General features: G+C 40.3%; 1 protein-coding gene across 1 annotated transcript in view; it reads right to left on the reverse strand.

Moving 5' to 3' along the window:
* Nucleotides 1–3808, reverse strand: part of atrnl1a (attractin-like 1a) — a 383555-nt gene extending 379747 nt beyond the window's left edge. Inside the window, exon 1 of the mRNA XM_037538727.1 lies at nt 3451–3808. Within this exon, the coding sequence (XP_037394624.1) occupies nt 3451–3677 (227 nt within the window). The 5' untranslated portion in view covers nt 3678–3808. The remainder of the gene's footprint in view (nt 1–3450) is intronic.
* Nucleotides 3809–10662: the final 6854 nt, after the last annotated feature.

Below are 10662 nucleotides of genomic sequence, written 5' to 3' on the forward strand. Positions count from 1 at the left end.
CCTCATCTACCCACAAACACAAATGTTGTATCGATTGAAAGTTAAGAACCCACACTTCTGACAGAGTCTCTTGGCTTATTTTGCTAAGCTAAAAGCAAGATAAATTTCAACAAAATGTGAAAAGAGGCATTTTAAGGCACTAAGGGCATGGGGGATTTAGGAGGGTTAAAACAAATGCAGTATAAAAACAGACTAAGAGGTATTATAGGGGCATTGCTCTCACTCAAAGCTGCCTAAGATTCAAAAAGTAAGTGAGCAACATGCAAAATGACTCAGCATGCCTTCAGTACAATATGCATACAAATGAATTCCCTCCTACAATATTTAACACCAGAACTGTGTCAAGAGCTGTCCACATTCCTCAGCACAATGCAGCCTAGTGAACTCAAATCCACTGCTCACTGGGATGAACACGTCCATGTCATTATCTGCATGGCTTTTGCAGTTGCCAAATGCACAGCAAAATCCCCAACTGAAATAACCTACAGTGTTAATTTGACCAGCTGGACTTGAATGAATATTGTGTTATTACAACACTGTGGATTTCATATGCAGCCAGACTAGTACTGTCATAGACTGTAATGACCTCCATGATCACAAACCCCTACATGAACCCCTAACTTAGTCCACCAACCAAAATATCCAGTCTGAGTGGATCAGACATAGCAGTGTCCACTCACTGTCCACTCTATTAGACACCCCTACCTTGTCAGTACACCTCGTAGATGTAAAGTCAGAGACAGTAGCACATCCTCTAGCCCTTCATCAGTGGTCACAGGATGCTGCCCACAGGACACTGTTTGCTGGATATTTTTGGTTCTAAGTCCAGCAGTGACACTAAGCTGTTTGAAAACTCCAGCAGCACTGCTGTGTCTGATCCACTTGTACCAGCGCAACACACACTAACACGCCACCATCAGTGTCACTACGGTGGTGGGTACAAATAATACCTAACTGGATTGACTGTCATTGTTTCAAGTAGAAGGATGTTTGACTTGGCCAGATAGTTGTCCAATGAGAGAACAAACATATTTTCACATTATGTATAACTTATTACTTTCTAACTTTTCTTTTCCTTCCAAATGTGTATATTTTAAGCATTTTAACAACAGAATATAGTGTAATGTTACAAAATAGACTTTAAACACTCAAAATTATTTTTTTGCCCTCAGCACACCACTAACATTGCACTTTGACCCTCCCAACACATAAAGTTTGGGTACAGCTCCCTAAACAGCCCAGTTCTACTTCACTCCACCTTGACTCAGGATTTCCTGATGGTTCTCAGTTGGAACTTTCTGAGAATGTCACGATTGGCCCCTCCCAGTCCTGTCCATGTCTGAAAATTTCTTCAGGCCATTGGTAAACCATGAAAACTTAGCCATTTGACTGAAAATTTCTTGGAGCCACTGGGAGACCATGAAAACAGCCGTTTGGCTGAAAATGTCTTCGGGCCATAGCAAGACCATAAAAACAGCCGTTTGGCTGAAAATTTGGTTTAGCTCATGTGCATTTGTTTTGGTTTCCTAGTTCAACCCCCTCGTTTCATGACTCCACCCCTGATTGTCTCCACCTGTTTCCGCCTGTCCCTCCTTCACCCTGTGTTATTTAAGCCCTGCGCTTTGCTCTTTGTTTTGCTGGTCTTTGTTTGATTTGTTGGAGTTTGATGTTCTGCTTGTACTGTTTGTATGTTAGAGATTCTGTGTTCTTTATTGTCACGTCTGTCCCGTGATCTCTACGTGTAGGCTCTATGACCCTGGACTGTCTCGTCCCTGATTTTGGATTTGCCCATAATAAACGTCGCTTATCTCCGCATATGCGTCCGCCTCCTCACTCCTCCTCGTCCATCTCTAATTTCAAAAGGTGGAGCGGACCAGAAAGCAAATCTACATCAACAGTTCCACTGATTTATTCATAATTTCTGCATCATGAATTTGTTGTGGTGTAAATAATGTGACTCAATGCAGTTGACGTGAAATGCTTCATTCTAGACATACTTACCAATTTAAAATTGTTCACAGTGGTGGTTGATAGGAACCAGACGTCTACCTAAAATTTCCCTCACAGAAAGTTATTACATGAAATGATTAGGAATCTGCTGCCTGATATCTGAGACATTGTTTTAGGATACCTTTGAGAAGGTTTTGGCCCAAAATGGCATTTATGACATAAAGAAAACTCTTTTTCTACAATTATCAATTTATAAGCATGTTAAAACTCATAAGACATGTAAAGGATCACTGGTGGTTTTGGATGATAAATAAAATGGGTGTATTTGCATTGTAGATATTGCAATGCTTGGTACCTATCACCACTGTAAAGAGTCTGTACAATGAACCCTCTAACATCAAGCCACTCTGAATGACTGCTTACATCTCAAGCACTGATTTATAGGGAATTGTATACAGTCCCCAAACAGGACAGTGCCGTTCTTTTTTCACAGCTGTACTGTTTCTAACCACAAAACATAAAATATATATATGAGGCAAAGCTGATCACAGGCAACACTTTTTTGCTTTACTTTCTCCTTTTGTATGGCGACAGGTAAACTCACACCAATGGAAAAAGTAAGTGAGCATATATCTAGTGGTGGACAGTAACGAAGTAAATGTAATTGGTTACTGTACTTAAGTAGTTTTTTCCTGCATCTGTATTTTACTGAAGTTTTTCCATTTTGGGCGTCTTTTTACTTTCACTCCACTACATTTCAAAGTCATTTATCTGACTTTTTCCTCCACTGCATTATGAGAAATCTGTCATTCATTTTAGCTTATATGTACATAAAAACGTAACATGTCAAAACAAAATAAGTGTGAATTTTCTGAACTTCTACAAACATGAACAAATATGAACAGAGGCCTACAGATCAACATAGTAAAGGAGCTCACCTGTGATCCTGAGTTTAAAGCCAGTTTTTATTCAACTTAAATTTGGAACTAAGTTGTAAATAAATCTGAAACTGAAACTTTGCTTGTGTGTAAAAAGTGATTTCAGAGCCACTCGGTTCTCCCTGATGGAAACTGTTTACCTTCAGTGTTTTGTGCTTCTGATCATTTTAATAGACGTCAGCGTCACTAATTAATGACGTTCTATTAAAAGACTGGTTTACCAAGAGAGACGCTGGAGGACTTTCACCTGAAATGAGTTCATGAAGCGAGTCTTGTTATAAAAATGATAACAGGACCAGATCAGAGCCAGAATTACTCTTTTAGTACTTTTACTTTGGATACTTAAGTACATTTGAAGGTAATACTTTAGTACTTTTACTCAAGTGGAGGTCTAAAGGGAGGAACTTCTACTTTTACTGGAGGAATATTTTACCTTGGGTGTCTCTACTTTAACTCAAGTACATGGTTTGTGTTCTTCGTCCCCCACTGCAGATATCACACCTGCTGCAAAGTCCACAGAGGCTGCAAGGTGGAAGGTGAAGTAGAGTAAAGAAAAACTCACTTGAATCTCCCCTGACAGTGCTGACACTGCTCTCCCACCCAGCCATGGTCACAGATGCAGCTTCCATTAACGCACCTTCCACTGAAGCAGCGCTTGTCGCAGCTCTCAGAGAGGAACACGAGAAGGTAAAAGCAAACAAGTGCCCACAGGTACCTCCTCAGACACAGTTCACACTGAGAAGCTCGAGCAGAGGGAGATGAGAACATCCTTTCTGTCCTGAAGCTCATTCAGCTCCAGAGATGTCCTGCTTTGGAATCCATTGTGTCTCCTCTTCAGATCTGCTGGTGTCAATGAACACGATTCGCCGCTTCTGAGACAATTAGTCACAGCAAAGCATCAGCACGACGAAGCTGAACTCAGCTCTCGTTCGAACTTTCCCGTTCCACCTTAAATGGTGCAGCAGTGACTATTACAACGCCTCAGATGCCACAAAGTACCTGCTGCACCATTTAAGGTGGAACGGGGTACTTCGAACACGAATAATAAGCCACTTTTAGCCTCGTTATTTTAATAAAATAGTTGATTTTATATAATCCACGATCATGCAACTCTCTCTCTCTCTCTCTCTCTCTCTCTCTCGCTCTCTCTCTCTCTCGGCAACGAGTTGGTTATGATTTTTTTAGCACCCGCATTAAGACAAGCCCCGCCCTGCCTCGCTAGGATTGGTTAGCAGTTCGAACGCAGAAGCAGTGTGCTGATTGGTGGATTGCTCTTGAATATGAATAACTATCCAATCACAGCTCAGGAAGCGTGGGCCTGCTAGCCAATAGCAGAGAAGAGAGCGCGTACTTGTCGGAAAATAGGTGGGAAAAAAACAACGTCGCCTCCATACAGTAGGTTCTCAAGAGCTCTTTTGTAAGGCCTACACACGTTAAAAGATGTTCCTCAAGGGTTTTAATGAAAGTGGTTCTATATAGAACCATGAACACTGCATTATTAAAGGGTTCTTTGCGTCATCAGATGATTCTTCAGATTGGTGGAGAATGTGACCTTTTTGAGAAGGGTTCTATACCCAGTGGTGGACGAAGTACACAAATCATGTACTTGAGTTAAAGTCAAATGTACTTAAGTATTGAAAGTAAAAGTACTAAAAGATTCATTAACTTCATGCAACTTAGTTCCAAGTTTAAGTTTAATAAAAACTGGCTTTAAACTCAGGATCACAAATGAGCTCCTTTACTATGTTGATCTGTAGGCCTCTGTTCATAAACATAAACCAGCCCAAACTAATTTACTATATAATGAAATGATGTTTGTAGAAATTCAGAAAAAAGCCGTGTCAGTCTCGACTGCATATGTGGACATATTTCTATATTGTGCTCTATTTACACAAAGTTAGGTTAGTTCATTATTTATGTTGAACAGACTCTCCCAAAGTTTTACGCTGCTGCGCTGACGTTGAGCCGTGTGCTGCACTGGGTCGGTTCATTGCTTCTTTCATTTTGACATGTGACATTTTTATACACACAGAAACCAAAAGGAACGACAGATTTCTCAAAATCTAGTGGAGGAAAAAGTCAGATGTTAGACTGTGAAATGTAGTGGAGTCAAAATAAAAAGTCGCCCAAAATGGAAAAACCTCAGTAAAGTACAGATACACGAAAAAACTATTTAAGTACAGTACTGCATTACATTTACTTCATTACTGTCCACCTCTGTCTATAAAGCACCAAAACGGCTCTGCAAACTGTAATATTGAATAAAATGGAACTTATTTAGGATTGTGGCAACCTGCTAGAAAGTTGTCAGACAACGTTGTCACAATGTAACTGTGTTTGCAGGGTTGTTACAATGTCAAGCTTGTTTTGGCTGAGTTGGATGAGTTGGAGTGACAGACCTAATCACCCAACATCAGTACCTCACCTCACTAATGCTCTTGTGGCTGAAGTCAATCAGTTGCTCACAGCAATGTTCCAATGTAAAGCATAAAGCGTGCAGCAAAGGGGGAATTAACTCCTTCTTAAAAGAGAAATCCTGCAGACTTTTCAAAATGTTTGGTTTACTAAATGGTTAAAATATAAACCAAGTTATTCAAAGTGGTTTGATGTGATTCTTATCTAATGTAATGTTCACAGTGGTGGTGATAGGAACCAGATGGCTGAAGAGCTCCCTCACAGAAAGTGATCATACAAAACAGTTATGACTACCCTGCCTGACGACCGAGACATTGTTTTATGACATTTTTGAGACAAGGTTTTGGATTATAATGTTTGTTTTGGTGTTTTTTTTTGTTTTTTTTTGTAATGCAATATAGTCACCAAAGAAAACTTACTGTTATACCATGATAATAGCATGTGTGACAAAACCAAACAATTATGCAGTCATATTTAAAGTGAGTCGCTGGCATAAAATCTGTGTTTACCAGCTGACTGACATGCAACAGTGCATTTGAGTGAATTATCTGCCAGCTGAAGATCATTTTCTGGACGTTTGGATTAAATCCACTGCTGCTGCACGAATTCCTCTCTGCTGTGTTCAGCCTTAGATGAACTGAGCAGTGATATGTCTTTGCCTGGAGGGACAGATAAGGATAACGACGGCTGATTATGAGAATGATATGAGAAAATATCTGTGTCTTGCTGTATAAACTAGCCCTGCTGACTCAAACATGACCCTGTAAAGCGTATCATTATCTCAAGGACTCTCAGTAAAGAAAGATATCGCATTTGATGGAACGACCAACTTACAAACCTGCCAGCAGCCAAAACATCTAATTTATTACTTCAATTATTATTGGTGGAAAAGAAACATTGTAAGATTAGTCTTGTGGATGGAAATGAACTGTTTGTCTGGTAATAGAACATTAAGAGAACATTAATCAGGCCAACATATTTTTCAGACTGACAGTTTGTTAACTGTATAAATTGCACTTTAGGCTTAACACAAGAGTGACATCTAATCAGAGCCTTCTAATGATGTTAAATGCATAAAAAAAGAGTAAAACCAGTCTAACCTTAAGCCTTCCATATACAAGTCGCTCTATACTGGCCTTCAAAAGCATGGAATCACTATTTTCAATCAAATAAAACCAGTTTGGCTATGAATGCAAATGATTCTAATATGACACTAGAAACCTAAAATGGCTTAGAAAGCTGTAAACATTAAGAGTAAAGTTATAATAAAATCAATTTTCAGAAGGACTCATGATCAAATCGAGATTTGCAGATAACCGGATAAGACATTGGTATACATAAATAATTACAGTATAAAATCCTTGTTGTTCCCTTCCAATAAATGTATTGATATATTGAATAAAACTAAAATACATTCTGGGGTCTAGATGGTAATATTTAAATGTGCACTTGAATAAGATAAGAACGATTGTTAATGCACTGTGGGCCATATGTTACAATGATTAGGTAAAATTGGGCTGGAATACAATCACTAACACATTATGTGGCCATATGTGGTTTATTACTTCAGCAAAATTGTCACGATTGGCCCCTCCCGGTCCTGTCCATGTGTTCATGTTTTGTTTTGGTCTAGTCCACATGTTTTCTTTGTTTTGGTTTCCTAGTCCGGCCCATTGTTTTGTGATTCTGCCCCTGATTGTCGCCACCTGTTTTCCCACCTGTCCCTCATCATCTCTGTTGTATGTAAGCCCTGTGTTTGCCCTTTGTATTCACTGGTCTTTGTTGTTTGGATGTTTAGATGTTTGATCGTTTTGGGTGTATTGTATTCTCGTGGTGTTTGATTCTTGTTTGAGGTTCTGAATTCATTTTGTCATGTCTGTCCCTCCTGCTCTCCGTATCGGCTATTTGATCCTGGACCGTTTTGACCATGACTCTGGATTTGCCATTAATAAAAGTCGCTTATCTCAACGTATGCGTCCGCCTCCTCGCTCCCCGGCGTTACAAAAATACAATATGATAAAAATGCATCAATATTTAACAACAATTTCCTTTCTTGTTTATCCAGTTTTCCCCACAGCTGAAGCCAAATCCCACCAGCAAGCTACATCTTCTTCTATCACACAGTGCTACCAAACTGGGATGATGAGCCGTGGAGTCCCTATCTCAAGGCACATGAAGCCACCACATTTTTTCAAACTGCCGTTAATGCAACGTCACTGGACAGCTGAACACGCTTGGAGGAGAACACTAACTGTTACATCTGCTAACACACACCATGGATTACATCATATTGACTGATGAGAGAGAGAAGATTATCCTACCCAACCAGAGGCAGTGAGAACAGTTATAGACTGAAGTTGTGTATGAGTGGAGTTTTTTTTTTAAATAGCCTACAAAACGTATTAGCTTTGGAACATTTTTGAGCACCTCTAAACGCAACAGTTCAGAGGTGCTCAAAAATGTTCCAAAGCTAATACGTTTTTTGTCATATAAACATTTTTCTCTTGAATATCTCTGGATCCTCTGAACTACAAGGTCAAAATATGAATATTGCTACATGCAAGCTAATACTACTGCACACTGAACTGACATCATTAGACTGGTGGCATCCTTAAAAAACTACGCAAACCAGCTTGCTTTGCCAGTGTGATAGCCTTACAAGCTAACCTACTCTCACGCTACACTGAAAGTGTTTTTCCCCTCTTCTGGTGATCCTTGAGGAAGATGGACAAACCGCGATGTAATACAACTGCCATTGAGTAGTTTTACCGATCATGTGGATAGCATTAGCACAGCAGAGTAACTCACTGTTTTCAACATTTCATTTTATTTTACAAACTCAGCTTAATATTACTGCTTGCTCTCTGATACACTGACTTAGGCTATCAAAATATCCTAATTATTCTTTTAACGCTGGTACTATTTTCTGCTTAGGACATTCGCCAGCTTCTCGTTGTAATTTTCCTGTTTTACCTTAAATGCTGCAACAATTACATTCTGGGGTCTGAGGCGTTATAATAATTTAAGATGGAACACACACACACACACACACATTTTCTAAGCCGCTTCTCCCTCAGAGTCACTCAAGCCTATCCCAGCAGTCATCAAGCAGGATACACCAGGTCACAAGTCCATCACAGGGCAGACAGACAGACATACAGAACCACACCTAGGGGCAATTTAGACTAACTGTACATCTTTGGACTGTGGGAGGAAACCCACGCAGACATGGGGAGAACATGCAAACTCCACACAGAAAGGACCCTGGTCTCCCAGCTGGAGAATCAAACCCAGGCCCTTATTTCTGTGCGCCAGCTGTCATGATGGAACAAAAATATTTAAATAAGAATCTGACTTTAGCTTCATAGTTTTAATGCTGGTGGTATTTTTTTGATAATGTGATTTAAGCTACCTAAAGGTTTTGTGTATGGAGCAACCTATAGATATGTGCTATGGTAGGACAGTTAGGCACGGTAACAATAACACAATTCGTCAGAACACCTGCCTTACTTTTGTGTAGCTTAGTGACATAAAATTAATGCACAATAGTGTTAGCTTACATGTAGAAATATTAGTAGTATAACTCTTTAATGAGCATATATTTCAGAGGATCCAATGAAATGGGAGAAAAACTATAAAGACAAATCATATCAGGTTCTAAACATCTTTATTTACCAACGGGCACGATGAAAGCAATTCCCCGAAAACCTCATTCATTTTTGCTATAGAGAATTCAAGCTTAGACAACAGGAGGATGACATGATTTTAGTGGTCTTTGCAGACTTGGAATCCTGGGCACGGATGGACTATAGCATTATTCGGCATGCAACTCACATCTTTATAAATAGCCCAGTGCTTTGATGGCTTTTAATCCATTTTCAAACTTTTAAATTGCAGTTTATGTCAAACATTCAGGAGTCAAAATGAACCTCATATCACAAGCATTTTCTCTTTTAACTACAACTTAACTGTTGGTGGCATTATTTGTAGCATGCTGTGAATATTTCCTCACTTGAACTCTGCTCAGGTAAAGCATGGTCAACAAGCCAGTCAGAAACATTTGGTATGCCATTTCTGAGATTACAAAAATGGGATACCAAATAGAGTCTACCATCTGTCCAATCTGCTCTCACTCACTGAACAATCACAGTCAAATGATGCATGACAATCTCTAAACTACTAAATAAATAAACATGTACCCATAAACAATATGTAGAAAAAGTTTCAATTTGTTGAGCTTAATGATCAAAGTTCTCAAATGTGTACTATCCCAACAAATTAACTGGTCACCTTGAAATTTGTTCAGTTATAAAGCAGAAAGACATGCACTATATTTCCAAAAGTATTCAGTCACCCATCCAAATAATTGAATTCGGGTGTTCCAATCACTTCCATGACCACAGCTGTGTAAAATCAAGCACCTGGGCCTGCAGACTGCTTCTACAAACGTTAGTGAAAGAATGGGTCGCTCTCAGTGAATTCCAGCGTGGTACCATGAGAGGACGCCACCTGTGCAACAAGTCCAGTCATGAAATTTCCTTACTACTAAATATTCCACAGTCAACTGTCAGTGGTATTATAACAAAGTGGAAGCGATTGGGAACGACAGCAACTCAGCCACCAAATGGTAGGCCACGTAAAACGAAAGAGCGATGTCAGCGGATGCAGAGGCGCAGAGAGTGCAGAGGCCACCAACTTTGTGCAGAGTCAATCGCTACAGACCTCCAAACTTCATGTGGCCTTCATATCAGCTCAAGAACAGCATAGAGAGCTTCATGGAATGGGTTTCCATGGCCAAGCAGCTGCATCCAAGCCTCACGTCACCAAGCGCAATGCAAAGCAACGAATGCAGTGGTGTAAAGCGCCGCCACTGGACTCTAGATCGGTGAAGACATGTTCTCTGGAGTGACGAATCACGCTTCTCCATCTGGCAATCCAGATTTTGGACAATTTCATGCTATCAACTTTGTGGGAACAGTTTGGGGACAGCCCATTCCTGTTCCAACATGACTGTGCACCAGTGCACAAAACATGTCCATAAAGACATGGATGGGCGAGTTTGGTGTGAAAGAACATGATTGGCCTGCACAGAGTAGTGACCTCAATATAACAGAACACCTTTGGGATGAATTGGTGGCAGTCGTGGGCTGGAGGTTAGGGATCCAGCCTCATGACCGGAAGGTTGCCAGTTCGATCCCCAGAGCCGACAGCACATGACTTAGTATCCTTGAGCAAGACACCTCACCCCCAACTGCTCTCTGGGCGCTGTGGATTTGAGTGTGCTCACTGCCCCCTAGTGTGTGTGTGTGTGTGTGTGTGTGTGTGTGTGTGTGTGTGTGTGTGTGTGTGTGTGCTCACT

The sequence above is a fragment of the Pygocentrus nattereri genome, chromosome 5, assembly GCF_015220715.1.
Source record: "Pygocentrus nattereri isolate fPygNat1 chromosome 5, fPygNat1.pri, whole genome shotgun sequence".
NCBI lineage: Eukaryota > Metazoa > Chordata > Actinopteri > Characiformes > Serrasalmidae > Pygocentrus > Pygocentrus nattereri.